This window comes from Phocoena sinus, chromosome 9 (assembly GCF_008692025.1).
Source record: "Phocoena sinus isolate mPhoSin1 chromosome 9, mPhoSin1.pri, whole genome shotgun sequence".
Taxonomy (NCBI): domain Eukaryota; kingdom Metazoa; phylum Chordata; class Mammalia; order Artiodactyla; family Phocoenidae; genus Phocoena; species Phocoena sinus.
In genome coordinates, this window is record NC_045771.1 from 73,861,358 (window position 1) to 73,876,712 (window position 15,355).

Below are 15,355 nucleotides of genomic sequence, written 5' to 3' on the forward strand. Positions count from 1 at the left end.
CTTTGTATATCCCAAATGGGTGAAATTCCCAAGACCAACATTGGCATGGGAAGTCGGCCTGAACATTTCTCTGGAGTAAGCTCTTGGCTCAGATGCCTCCAGGAGGTTGGACCAATTTGAAGGATCTGGTTTAACTCTCTCATGGAGTTAGAGCACTGGTTATTGTGCAATAAATACTTTCTAAGTGGAAGTGAAATGCAACTTAGTTCACTCTAGCTAATTGGGCCAGACTAGGTTAGGACAGATGCTATAGCAGACCAGCTTTGGCCTCTTTATAAAGAACCCACCTGGGGAAAAAGTATAAAGGAGATTAATGTCCCTGACTCAACCTCCAGATAGTCCCATCACCACAAAGTTAGGTTCCTCAATGTAATCCTCATCAATGTCAACCCCCATCCCACTTAGCCTCCCCTCAACATATACACAATAAAGACAGCATCAGGGCTTTTAGCTGGTACTCTCCCTTCTCTGCTAAAACTTTTCTTCTTGCTCTATTGTGCATCCTTTGGATCATTTACCTCTCACAGAAACAAGTTCTCCCTTCTACCCTTCTCAGTAAATTTCATTTTATGGGAGACCTAACAAAGACATTAGCCTTTGTACATTTATGCCAAATGATGATTTTAATGACACAAATTTTACGACAGGTAGATATTTTGGCACATCTCAAATCAGAGGAAAATGGTATTTTCTTAGTTGTTCTGAGAAGCCTCCATCCCTGTGAGACTAGAATCCAAGTCTCCTGACTCATAATCCAATTCTCTTCCCATCTTACCTGATGACTCTTGGATCAGACTGAGGCTGGAGTCTGATTCAGCCTGTTTTTTTTTTTCCTTGCATTAAAAAAAAAAAAACCTCTGATGTGTAACCTAAATTCAATAACCACTTCTGATATTTATAGCTGAGTATTAAGTATGTTGAATGGCATTTTGAGCTCTAAATAATTTTACTAAATATTAGTACTAAAACTGCCTTGACATCACAGAACTAGTGGCTACAAAATTTTAGTGTCTCACATCCCAGTAAACTGGTTGTTTGTATATTTTATACTGTGTTTGACATTTGTAAAGACAACAGGATTCAAGATCTGAGGTCTGTGTCACTGAAGAGATTGCATCAAAATCCAGCGCTTAGTAGGTCCCATCTCTGAAGAAGTTCACAAGGAGACCAGTGTGTTTACCTTGCTGTGATCCAGCAAAGCAAACAAACAACTGGGTTCTGTGATGTCTTTTTACTGCCTAATGTTTAAATATTGCCAGTGAAACGGAATTATACCTTTAGCTCTGCCACTGAGGTGCATTATTTTTCATTCTAGTAATATGTTTTCATGGCTAAAATGAAAAAGGAAATGAGAGGAAAATATTTAACCATGGCCACATGATATGCCACATTTCTGTGAACAATCTGTGTGCTTCCAAACATCATTTGCACACTTACATTTTATAATTAACATATTTTAAGACTGAGATCATAATCTATAGCAGACCAAAGATCAAAGCTCTTCTTCCAGCCTGGCTAAGGTATATTTTAGTCAGATATTGTTTTGAGGACCTTAACAAAGTACAATCTCCATGCTTTGCTTTCTTTAAATCATGTAGCACTTCAGACAGATAACCAATCATCTGACATCAGTTATCTGTTCTAACTACATTATATGCAAAAAAAGAAAAAAAAACATTCATATCTACTGTGTAAATTCAGATCTCACTACTGGTGACACATTCTTCCTATTGTTAGTTGAATTCTCTGTTAAATCTCCAAGCAAATGAGCCTTATATCAAGGAGGCTAAGAAGTTTTATATTCATTAGTTAGAGCCTTTGAGCTATCTTTCTAATTGGAAAAGAAATTTTTAAGATTACCTGAGCTCCAAAGGTTATTTTGGTGTACAAGGCAAGGGATGATCACTATGTGGTAGAAAATTACAAAAGAGATATTGTTAGGCCTTCAGCATTGATGGTATTTTCTGGGCCAAAAGATTATATTCCAGTGCCTGATTTTTCCTTCGCTTTCACAGCTCTTGTTTGAAAACAGACCTAATTGAGATTCAAATGCTTTATATTTTGATAGAGTTTTTACTGCAATTGCATATGGAGCTATGACCATTGGAGAAACACTTGTTTTGGCACCTGAATATTCGAGAGCCAAATCTGGGGCTGCACATCTGTTTGCTTTGTTGGAAAAGAAACCAACTATAGACAGCTATAGTCAAGAATGGAAAAAACCCGTAAGCACAACTCTGATTTTAAATATCCACTTATTATTAATTGTCTATACGCATGCTCTCTAAATAGAGACTTAAATGAAGGCATTATCTGATAACTGCAAAAGAGAATGCTATAAAGAATTAAAAGCTTGTATAAATAATTGTTACGGCTACAAAGGGAGAAAGGGGGTCTTAATCAAATTTTCACCTCTGTTACTAAAATGTACAGACTTTATATTTTAAAATATGTGCTTCTAGTTTATTTATTTGCCTGATGCCATGAGAATATTCTGGAACAAATTATTGATTTATGTATTTCATTTTACTTAGACTGCAAAAGTTTTAGTCTGGGATAAAGATTTGCATTAGGATTTATTCATTTTTTTCCTCTGATAACAAATGCAAAGTAAATAGTGCCCTGCAACTTCAGATGCCATCTTTCATGGGAAATATATCTGCAAACAAAAGAGAGAAAAAGGGAACTATATTTATTAAATTATTAAATATTAAAACACATGCACATATTTAGTCACAAACTCTAAAAGACTGTGAATATTAAAAGGGAAGCAATAGGAAGATCGTATAATTTCAAAATAAGTCTCTCAATAGTAGTCTTATACATTAAACATATATTCAATTTTTCTAGACATTTTAAATTTAAAAGAATAGCTATTAGGTATATACTTAAAAGAAAATTTTCATTTAAGAGTATTTCCCTCTAGAATTTTAACAGTAGATTTATATGTACGATAGCTTAAAATAGTACATTATCACTAGAACTTCATAATTATTAAAAGGAATGCTGGTTGTTAGAAACAAAAAGACCATGAAATTCTCAAAATAGAATACTCTAAGATACATTATTGTCAAAAGAAGATTTTATACTTGTCTTTTGGAAAGTAAAGTATGTAGGAAACTCTTTTAATCTTAGAATTTAGATATTTAATATTACTACTCATTTCTTTCCAAACATTACAATAGAGGGATTGAGCATCTCATTGATAAATGTCCTCATAGAACTGTATACAAGACATAGAATGTGGAAATGTTCCTTATAAAGACTACAAAATTGTTATTTAATCTTTATTTTATTTAATATATGTATACTTCTAAATATCAGTTCCTATGCTTTAAAAAAGTTAAAGTCTGGTAAAACAAAATTGGCAAATATTGATAGTTATTGAAGCTGGGAGATAGGCATATAGCAGTCCGTTACATATTATTCTCTCTACTTTTATAGAAGTTTGAAATATTCCATAACAAAATGTTTAAAATAGTAGGAATAAATTTTTAAAGGTATTAAGTCTAGAAATTTAGAACATCTCTCTATGCCTTTCCAAAAGGCACCAGAGCATACACAGAAATAATTGCACTCTCATTATTCTGCAGTATCCTGATGTTATTTTAAAAACTTTTTTTTCACAAATAATATTCATGTGTTGTAGTGGGCAAAACAAAAAGCATTGAATAAGCTTAAAATAAGCTACTACTAAACTTAATATTTTGGCATATATCCTTCCAGGAAATATTTTTTTCTAATTCTAGACCTCTTAACCATATGTTAACATTTCTTTCCTTTGACAACAGAATAATTTCATTGTCAAACAGTTTTTGGTACTCCTTCCCTCCACCTACCCCCGCCTCCTACCTATATACTGGGCTTGGAATATGCTGAGCATGACTATTAAACCTGACTACTTAAAATGCAGTTGATTGAGGGCAAACATGAAGTTCAAAAGAACCTAAAATCTTATGAACCAAATACTTAAATGGAAAGTTAATCATCATTTACTGATCATTCTGGAAAGTCTTTTATAAACATCCCTGGTGTACATAAGTATTGGTTTACAAATTACCAACCACTAAAGAGAAAGAAGCATAGAGAGAAAGATAAACTTTTAGGCAAGTGTCACTGCCAAAAAATGATCAATTAACATAAATCTGAATTCAAAATATAATGTATATTAACTGTAAAACATGGTCCAACCTACAAAAATAACATTTATAGGGGCTTCCCTGGTGGCGCAGTGGTTGAGAGTCCACCTGCTGATGCAGGGGACGTGCGTTCGTGCCCCGGTCCGGGAAGATCCCACATGACGCGGAGCGGCTGGGCCCGTGAGCCACGGCCGCTGAGCCTGCACGTCCGGAGCCTGTGCCTCGCAACGGGAGAGGCCACAACCGTGAGAGGCCCGCGTACCGCAAAAAAAAAAACAACAGAAAAACATTTATATGTACAGTTGATGAGGACCCCAGCTATGCTGAATTAAGCAATAAATGTCTATAAAGCACAAACTACTTTTTTTTAATGTATTTATTTAGAGCAGCTGGTCAAACAGCTAATTTACAGATTGCACTGTGACTGGGTACTGAAGCCAAAGGAAACTAGTGATTTTAGGAACTTGGTGAAGTCCCGTAGTGAAGACAAGAACTACAGATATAAAAATCTCAACAGAAAAAAAAAAAAAAAATCTCAACAGAAGTGACAGAAACAAATATGCAGTCAGCAACTCTATAGAAAGGAATACAATGTTTAAAATTAAAATGGTTGGACTTCCCTGGTGGCGCAGTGGTTAAGAATCCGCCTGCCAATGCAGGAGACACGGGTTCGAGCCCTGGTCCAGGAAGATCCCAGATGCTGCGGAGCAACTAAGCCCTTGCGCAGCAACTACTGAGCCTGTGCTCTAGACCCCCGCGAGCCACAACTACTGAGTCCATGTGCCACAACTACTGAAGCCCGCTCACTCTAGGGCCCACAACAAGAAAAGCCACCACAATGAGAAGCCTGCACTCCGCAACGAAGAGCAGCCCCACCTCACCGCAACTAGAGAAAGCCTGTGTGCAGCAACAAAGACCCAATGCAGCCAAAAATAAATAAATTTATTTTAAAAATAATAAAATTAAAATGGTTGTGGAAACATGCACAATTTTCAGAAAGCACTCAGCCAATGTGCTATAATTTGTTACAGCCTTTCTAAGTCATCCTCTAAACACTGCCAACTTTCTTTCACAGGACACATATGAAGGGAATATAGAGTTCCGAGAGTCTCTTTCTTCTATCCATGCCTCCCAGATGTTCTAATCCTTCACAGTTTATCCCTCAGCATTGAGAAAGGGAAGACTGTAGCATTTGTTGGGAGCAGTGGCTGTGGGAAAAGCATTTCTGTCCAACTTCTGCAGAGATTTTATGACCCAGTGAAAGGGCAAGTGGTAAGACTGAATTCAAATACAACTTATCTGGGGGTTAGTGGGGCTATTCTTAAACATTCCCTTGGGCTTAAGCATCCTTGCTGATTTGGGGAGGGCAAACAGTGCAGTAGTTAAAAAAAAAAATCTCTATGCCTTAACTAAGAGGATAAGCAAACCAATAACAGAAATGATGGATAGGACTTTGAGGCTAAGATGAAAGCTCCAAAGATTCTTCAACCATTATAGAGCAGAAATTTTGATCTTTTAAGCCATGGAATTCTCTTAGAATACAGGTGTTGGAAGATGGGTGTAATATCAACATCTGGGCTCTTTTGTCACTCTGTTCTGCCTCCCTGGTTCAGGCTTCCTGCTATTCACTCTGGCCATCTCCACCTCCCAACTCTCAAAACCTTAGACATGATTAGAGCTTCTTTCAATCAGCTCCGTTAAGTTCTGCATCCTGATCTCAAAAAAATGCAACCTCTCCCTCCTTTGAACTCCAAGGACTGTTTTTCTCACCTGGCACTTTTCTTACTTTAACTTGTATTCAGATTTTCAATTATTCTCTCCCCACAACCACCACCAAATTACACACACACAAAGACAATTTCCTGTTCTGCCTTCTCCTACCCCCACAAAAAACCATAAGTCCATAAAAGTCAAAAATTGTCATGTTAGTCATCCTTCTGCTGCAATTTACAGTCTTTTCCCCATCACAGAGTCTCAAAGACTCTTTGAAAAATGGAACAGTCCAAAATGGCTGCCTTGTTACAAGAGAAAACAATGAGTTAACAATGAGTATGAAAATCAGGCGACATTCACCTATTTGCACATAGCATAGCACACTCCCTCCTTTAAACTTTCCAGTGAGTTCCCACCACAGTTACAATAAACCAGAGTCCATACCATCAAATCAAGGTCGTTCATGATCTGGCCCCTGCCTCTCTCTCCAAACTCCTCTCCTACCCCTCCTAGCTCATTATGCACTGTGTGTCAGTCTCACTGGCTTCTTTATGTCCTTTAAACACACTGTGGACCTTTGTTCTTGCTATTCCCCTGCTTCGAATGTTCTTACTCTAACTTCTTTGCCAATGTCTTCTCATCATTCATGTCTCAGTCTAAATGCTACTTCCTTAGATAGAATATAATGCATCCCGTCGCCCCCTTCCCAAATCCTCACCACACCCTTAGTCACCCTCTATCCCATTATCTTGTCTTCATGACACTTTCTTTTTTCTGATGTTATTGTTTGTGTGCTTATTGCCTGCCTCTCTCCACCAGAATATAAGCTACAGGAGGGTAAGAGCTTTGTCTTGTTTATTCCTGTTTCCCCAGTGTCTGAAGAGTCCCCATCACATAATAGGTATGCTCATCAAATGTCACTTGAATTTTGTTATACGTCCATGTGAATAAACATGGCTTTGTACAAAATGACTTATTTCTGCATGTGGACTACTGTATCAATCTGCACCTACTCTCTCACCAGGCTTTAATAAAGTGGGGTCCTGTTGCAGTGGAGGTTGGTATTTTTTTATCTGACTTCAATACAGAGCACCAGATGTTATTCTAGACTGTGAGCAGGTCTCTAGAATATATAGCCATTCCTAGAAATGTCAAGTAAGTTTAGGAGTCTGTACTTTAGTCAGTTACATGCTGTCTGCTTCTATACAACATATGATTTATGAACCTTCCTTGGGTAACATTATACTATGAAACAGCTTGAATTCCTAACCTTCTTGTTATGATTTGTATATGTTTGAATACCGTGAACCGGAACATGATACAGTTGTTGGATCTTCACATACCATTTTCCGTTCTGCTTTTGGCAGCTCTTTGATGGTGTGGATGCAAAGGAATTGAACGTACAGTACAGTGGCTTTGTTCCCAAATAGCAATCATTTCTCAAGAGCCTGTGCTATTCAACTGTAGCATTGCTGAGAACATTGCCTATGGTGATAACAGCTGTGTCGTGCCATTGAATGAGATAAAAGAAGTAGCAAATGCAGCGAATATCCACTCTTTTATTGAGAGTCTCCCTGAGGTAAGAAAATGTCTGAAATCTTGAACTACAAAGCTGTCAAGTAAGCCCAAGTATTTTATTGGGCCTAAGTGGTTATTTTTATGTGCTCCATGGATTATACAATTTAGTTATTTCTAGCAGCTAATGTAAAGTTAGATATAAAAAGCAAAATTTGAGATTTTTGTGTGACTATTTTTTCCAAGACCAAACTGTATTAATATTCACTGAATTAATTTTCATATTTTGATTCTATACCTTCTATTCATTTATACTCTGCCATGTCTACACCACCATCATCCGCCTCTGGACAATCTTAGTAGCTTTTTAAGCTATTTTCCTGCTTCCAGTCTTGCCCCTTTCTAATTCTTCCTCACAGCAACTGGAAGGATCTTTTAAAAACATAAAGTAAATCATACCCCTCCCTGCTTAAAACCTCCTAATGGCATCCTTTGCATGAAGAATGAAGTCAAAACTCCTTATGTGGCTGGCAAGGCCTTCGATGATCTGGCCCTGCTTGCCTCTCCAGCGCCTTGCACATCATGTGCTCCCTCTGCTCCAGCAACACTGGCTTCCTTCTGTCTCATCAGTTGGCCAAGTTCTTCCCTACCACAGGACATTTACATTTGCTATTTCTTCAGCTGGGGCCTCCCTTCCTCTGGCTCTTTGAAGAGCCAGCTCCTTAACTTTCAAGATCTTTCAGACGTCACTCTTGCAGAGGCCTTCCTTGGCCACCTTATTTGAAAGAGTCCCCACCAGCCCTTATAGCCTATCACATAGTCTTCAGGGCACTCATCGCAGTCTAAAATTACCCTGGTGCTTATTGACTTGTTTAGGGCCTCCTTTTCCCACTCAAGTGTTAAGTAAATGCCTGCCATTTTTGTGACCTTTCTGTATTGGCTGTGATGGCTGACACAAAATCTCAGAAAAGTTAAAAATCTTGGCTAACTGTAGAGAAGCCTTTAGCATAGCAAGCATTGATACAAATCCAGAAGTAGTGCATAGAGACACTGTAACTGCCCCTTAAAATTCTTGCAATATCTGTTTAAACCTACATATACACATAGATAAAATAAAAATACAGATACCTACTTTTGATTGGAAACAACTTTTATAATGTGATTTTCTAGCTCTCTTTAAAAGGAAATGCCAAAGTTTAGTAAGCATTATATCAAACAACTAATCTAGTGCCCTGTTCTTTGGGGGAGGATACTCGTCACCATACTTTCTTTTATACTACTAGATCTTCCCTCACCATCTCCTGTCCACACTAATTGATGCCTCTAACTATAAATGGGCCTTTAATACAATTTCCCTAACTCCAGTAAGGTTCTTCATTACTACCTATAATAGAAGGAGTAACATATTTTTATCAATATTGTGACCCTTTGTCTTTCCCTTTTTTTACTAAGGCATTCATTGCGTTATTGATTCAGGGTCAGATTATTATCCACATACTCCTGATAGGTTTTTTTCTTTAATTTATACATGGTAAAATGCTATCCATTTTATATTTGTACCATTTGACTTTTGTCCTTAAATTGCTTATTATCTTTCATTCTTTTCATTATACTATTTCTCAGATTTACCCAAAACTACATACTGCAGAGATTCAGTGTCCTTTTTACAATAAACTTTGAGAATCAAGATGATGTTATTTCCAAAAGAAAGAATAGCTTGTTTCTCAGTGTTTTTTTTTTGTTTTTTTTGTTTGTTTGGTTTTTTTTTTTGCAGTACGCGGGCCTCTCACTGTTGTGGCCTCTCCCGTTGCGGAGCACAGGCTGCAGACGTGCAGGCTCAGCAGCCATGGCTCACGGGCCCAGCCGCTCCGCAGCATGTGGGATCTTCCCCGACCGGGGCAAGAACCCGTGTCCCCTGCACCGGCAGGCGGACTCTCAACCACTGCGCCTCCAGGGAAGTCCGTTTCTCAGTGTTTTAAACTTTAGTTTACCTTCATATCACTGTTACCCCTAAAATATATACAACCATAGAGAAATCTGGTGCCAAAATATCATTCTGGAATAGGACAGTGGAACTACTAGTCTAGCAGCAATGAAAATGACCATTTGGAGTGAAGAGAAGATAGGGAATTTGGGGGATCACTTAGGAGCTATTTCCAGGGTTAAGTTATGAAGACCTGAATTAATAATTATAAAGTGAAGTAAAACAAGGAAAAGGATGTAAAAGATGTCATAAAAGTGGATTGTCAGGACTTAGCTTAAGGTTGTCTGTAGAAAGTGAGCAAGAAAGTACATAATACACTGGGCAGCTTGCTGGAATAAAAACACACAGAGCATATGGTGAGAGTACAGAAGAAGGAATGACAAAGTCTCCTTTTTTTTTTTTTAACCATGCAAAAAAACCGTTATTAACATTTTGAACAGGTTCGGCTATTACTAAAACTGGTAACTTCTAATCTTAAATTGGGGCAAATGGCTAGAGTGCAGAGTGATGCCATCATTGGGCATTATGAATGCAAGACTGAATAATTAACAGCCACCCCGCAGACGGAGGACCAGGTGCAGGGTCGACTCTTTCTGGATGCTGTAATCAGAAGGAGTGTGGCCATCTTCCAGCTGTTTGCCTGCAAAGATGAGCCTCTGATGATCAGGGGGGATGCCTTCTTTATCCTCGATCTTGGCCTTCATGTTCTCGATGGTGTCACTGGAGCTCAGAGAAAACCACACAGAGGATGTTGCTTTGAATTGGGTTTTGAAGAATGAGTAGTTCACTAGGCAGAGAGGGGACAACACCATTCTTAGGAGGCAGAATAAGCTCATGAAGAAACACATATATGTGAAAGGGTTTTAGGTATTTTGGGGAAAATAAATTTAAAATTCTGAGCATAAAGCATAAACTTGGGAATTGAGAAGAAGAAGCCAAACAAAATATGCACATGGACTAAATGCGAAGGTTCTGATTTACCAGGCTACGTTTGGAAATGGGAAACCGCTAGACATTTTTAGGCAGAGAACTGACATGATCAAATTTTTAAAGAAAATAATTGCATTTGAAGCTCAGCCTTTTGTTTGCTCATGCAAGAGGCTCTGTGGTCTCTGTGGCAATGGCATACACTGCATGAAAGGGGCAAGTCCTGGTACATTACAACAGTCTAGATGAGAGAAATTCAGGTCCACATTTTCCTTCCCCCAGTTCCAATTTCCAAAAGTTCTTAAACTCCATGCCCTCCTCTCCCCTTCACGCACAAAGACCATGTGTTTGATGTCAGTTTGTTGGGTGGCCAAAATGATGTGAGGCTTTATGAAATCTTTATTAGTCCTACTTAGAATGAATTGTCAAATATTTCTACAGAAATATTCATATATTTGATTACTGGTTGCTACCCAGCCCTTTCTGGGGGTGTTAAATAATATATATCACATATTAAATATATAATATATAGTATGTACAATTTACAGTATATTTTCTTCTAAAGTAAAAAAAAAAATAGACTTCTTAAACAAATATAGCCCTGTGGGTTTCAGATAAAGGATTATGGACCTATCTGGCAGATCAAGGCAGGAGGGTGAATAGCAGAGCATCAACTCAGAGCATGCTAAGGGTAACACATCTATGGTATGTGCCATGGAGATAACCTGCAGGCATTTGGAAATATCAGCCTGGAAGACGAGTTGGCATAACACTGACTTGGTCTTGAGGATCCTCGGAGAAACACAGCAGGTGTAGATGTCCCCTAGCGGCCACAATTTCACAGGGTGGCAGCTCTCAGTCAAGCCACATGATGTCTCCCACTGGAACCACCCTGAAACTCCTTTCCAGGGCCTGCAGGGAATCTCCAGAATGCAGTTGGTTTAGGACTAGACTCTTTCTGATGTTCCCTCCAGGATCCAACTGGTATTTAGACCCAGGTTCACATTGAACAGCCATTGCCCCTTCAGTGTCTCATAAAACAGGTGATTTTAGGGCACTCACTATCCCAGTGTTTGCCAGAAAATTTAGATTTTCAGTTTAAACAGGAAAGAATGAAAGCCTATGGTTCTTCATTAAAAACAAACAAAAACCTTCAGTTTAAGTGTCTGAATATGTTTTGGGGTTGCTATTGAGACGACGTGTATAGTCACATTTCTAATCTGTTCTGCTTAATGATGGGCAAAAACATCTGAACTGTATTTTCAACCAATTCATTCTTGAGACTTACATCTCCCTGCAAGCCAGAGAAGGCCAAGAGATGCAAAGTGATTTCTAAGCTAGTATTGTATCTTCTTCAGCTATAATAGAGGAATCCACATACATTTACAATTTAAGCTGGACTGGCAGAAAGAGCTACAAGCCCATTATCATTCCCACCCAATCCTCTCTCAATTTTTGGCTTAAGATTGAATTCTCTAATGAGATGGGAACTTTGCAGTGTGTGGAAATGAACTACAGAGTTTTACCTGATTATCTGTTGCCCTATGATTCCAATTTTAATAAAATGCATTTTAGGAGGAAGAGACCCAGCGTGCTAGCAATCCCAGATAAAAATCACAGAGGAGCTAGCTAAAGTCTGTTTTCTTCATAGAGCATTCACTTCAGAAAGGATGCTTTTACTGGGCGTTAGTAATTCAGATACCCATTGTTTGATATAAAGTAAGCAACTGAGCATTTTAAGTTGAAAAATGAACTTTGACATGAAGCAGACACATTTGTTATAAAGTTATATCATAGGCTCTCTGGAAACCCACTCTGCTGGAAAGGCACCTCCTGAAGGCAGCCAGGTATGGAGGGAAAGCAATTGAATCAGGCTTTTCCAGGGCACTAACATAAATAGCACATCAGTCATGTGCTGCATCTTCTCTATAATGCTGCTACAGGATCCACCTTTAGAAGGCTGTACACTTGGACTCACTTTCCCAGTGGAGCTCATCCATCCACACATCCTTGTCTGGGTACCAATGGCATGTATTTCTCAGACAACTGGCAAGGGCTACTAGAAAGCAGTATGAAACCTTGGAGGGAAGCAGAGTTAACAGGACAACCTAGAAAGCAAGTGGGAGCCTGCTTGCTAATCCATTGTGATTTAGGATGGCTTCAGGATAAGTGAAAAACTTCCTTTACCCTTCCGTGGAGGGTAATACTGAAAAAGGGGTCATTAGTATGTAGGAGAGTGTAGAAACATTGTGAAGTGCTAAATGTCACTATCATGGCCTGAAAAGGTGAATGGACTGTCTCAAGATGTCAGCCTAACTTACTGCTAGGATGATACCTGCACCTCTGAGAAGGGCATCACGGCATCTGGAGAGATGTGCCCATAGAGGGTTGGTGAAAGTCAAAGTTAAGGAACCCAATGATTTCCTTTAAAACGATACTTTAAATCATTTTGATCTGAAAACAGAAGACAATTTAACTTAATGGGGAAAGATTTGTGCTTACTGGGAACTTTTTTTCCCTAATAATTTTTTTTCTTATGCTTTAATTTGAACAATTCCTTTGTAGAAGCACAATGGCAAAGGTCTACTGTTTGTGATCAGATTAGATATGTAAATGAGATGGTAGTGTTTACTGCTGGTTTAGCATTTATTAGCAACAAAGCCCAAGAATAGATTTTAGTACTTGTTGGGACACAAATTTTAGAGAGTAGCAAAATTTGAAATATTTAGATGGCTCTCGCCTACAGTTGCCATGTTAATTTAAATAACCAAGCCTTGCTTTCTTAATTACACGTTCCTGTAATAGAAATACAACACACAAGTTGGACTGAAAGGAACACAGCTTTCTGGTGGCCAGAAACAAAGACTAGCTATTGCAAGGGCTCTTCTCCAAAAACCAAAAATTTTGTTGTTGGATGAGGCCACTTCAGCCCTTGATAATGAGAGTGAAAAGGTAACATCCTCTTCTTTCATCTCAGGATGTAATATGACGTATGAGAGTGGAGTATTGTGGAAGAAATGAAGCTCAGTTTGGGGAAGAAAGGCCTGGAGAGAATTGTAGTCATAGGGTCACCAGTTGTAATTAAGGTTTTGGCCTTTATAAAAAGGTTAGAGGCTGGTGGGGAGGTGGGAGAGAGTTGGGACACAGGGCATCTCATGTTTTAGAAAGGTTTTCTCATTTGAATTGGTCTCATTATCAAAAGGGACCCAATTCTTGAAATGTTTCTCCACTCAAGGAAAAAGCCCAATGAAAATTACTTTCCTGTTTTATTATTATTTTAATGATGCCAAACAAAATAATAAGGCAATCTACATATATAAAAGAGTGATCTACACTGCAATGTTGGAGCCTGCTACTCTACCTTCTATAGACTATTAGCTCTGTTTGAGAAGGAAACAAGGAGGCAAACAGACATGTAACGATAAACCTACACTGCAAGGTCCTTCAGATGTTTAATTTTACTATGTCCTTGTCCCCTAATAGTTCTTGCATGTAGCATGTTCTTATTTGTTAAATGAATGTTGGTTGAATGAATTATAATCTTTCATATTTATCAAGTGCTTATTATATACTACTATCTCACAACAACTTGATGAATTAGCTTATTTTATGCTCATTTTACAGATCAGCACACTAAGGCTTAGAAAAGTTAAGAAACTTCCCTAAATTTTAATAGATGGTGTCTGACCTAAGATCCCATGTGATTAATCACCACACAATTGCTATTTGTAGATGATTATCATTCTTTATTTCCAAGGAGACAGTGTGTTATGAAAGAAAAAAATGGGACTTTTGGAACCAGACATATTTGGGCTGTAATCCTGGATTCATCAGTTACTAGCAGTGTGGCCTAGGTCCAGGGACCTGGACTTTTCAAATCTTGGTTTACTCATCAGGGAAATGAAAATAATCCTCACAGAGTTACTGAAAGAATTTAAATGAAATATCCATCATTGGAATATTTTATATACTCAGCAAATATTGGTTTTCACCCTCCACTTTCATTTCTTTTTTGTTGTTGTTTGTTTTCTGGCCATGCTTCATGGCATGCAGGATCTTAGTTCCCCAACCAGGGACTGAACCCATGCCCCCTGCAGTGGAAGTGCAGAGTCCTAACCACTGGACTGCCAGGGAATTCCCTCATTTCTTCTTATATAGCATTATAACCTCATTGTAGCTGAGATGCTGCTTTAGCCAGGACAGTTTTACAACTAAATATTAAAAAAAAAGAAAGAAAAAACCAACACAAACAAATAAAAAAATAAAACTGTGAGAAGAAATGAAGTAAGTAAATTAGACAATTCCACTTGGGTATGGAAATACTACTTTCCGGCTTTGACTTTGGAACCACTTACTTACACACAAATAACCACCTAATTTTTATTCATTGTCACGAAAGCTCTTCGAATTAAAAGTATTACTTAATGTGTCTATAATTACTTTTTCTAGATTTCTATTGAGTAGGGTATTTCACAAAGTAGGGTAGTTTCCTTGGAGATAAGCAAATACACAATGAATGTTATTAGATTACCTAAATTAATTTGACTTGCGCAAGTTTATTAGCATTTAACCCAAGGTAGCAATCACAGGTCCTTCTCTCTTCCAGGTGGTTCAGCATGCCCTTGATAAGGCCAGTAAGGGGAGGACATGCCTAGTTGTGGCTCACAGACTCTCCACGATACAGAATGCAGATCTGATAGTGGTTCTGCACAGTGGAAAAATAAAGGAACAAGGAACTCATCAAGAGCTCCTGAGAAATCGAGACATATATTTTAAATTAGTAAATGCACAGTCAGTGCAGTGATGCTGTTGGAGTTAACACATATTTTGATCTTTGTGTAATGCAAAGAATAATTAGTAGGAATTAGGAATTACTTAATAATTATTTGGCATGCTTTGATCTCCTTTACTGCATGTATCAATAGAATCATGCTATTCAAGTACAGACATGTTCTGTTTACACACCATCTTCCCTTCAGATTTTTTTTTTTTTTTTTTTTGCGGTACGCGGGCCTCTCAATGTTGTGGCCTCTCCTGCTGCAGAGCACAGTCTCCGGACGCACAGGCCCCGCGGCCA

The 15,355-nt window shown here is 38.2% G+C and overlaps 1 protein-coding gene across 1 annotated transcript in view; it reads left to right on the top strand.

Annotated features, from left to right (window-relative positions):
- ABCB5 (ATP binding cassette subfamily B member 5) overlaps window positions 1-15,082 on the top strand; it is a 109,059-nt gene extending 93,977 nt beyond the window's left edge. The window contains 7 exon segments of the mRNA XM_032643026.1: window positions 2,069-2,225; window positions 5,215-5,245; window positions 5,248-5,411; window positions 7,220-7,252; window positions 7,255-7,431; window positions 13,084-13,230; window positions 14,885-15,082. Of these exon segments, the coding sequence (XP_032498917.1) occupies window positions 2,069-2,225; window positions 5,215-5,245; window positions 5,248-5,411; window positions 7,220-7,252; window positions 7,255-7,431; window positions 13,084-13,230; window positions 14,885-15,082 (907 nt within the window).
- The last annotated feature ends 273 nt before the right edge of the window (window positions 15,083-15,355 follow it).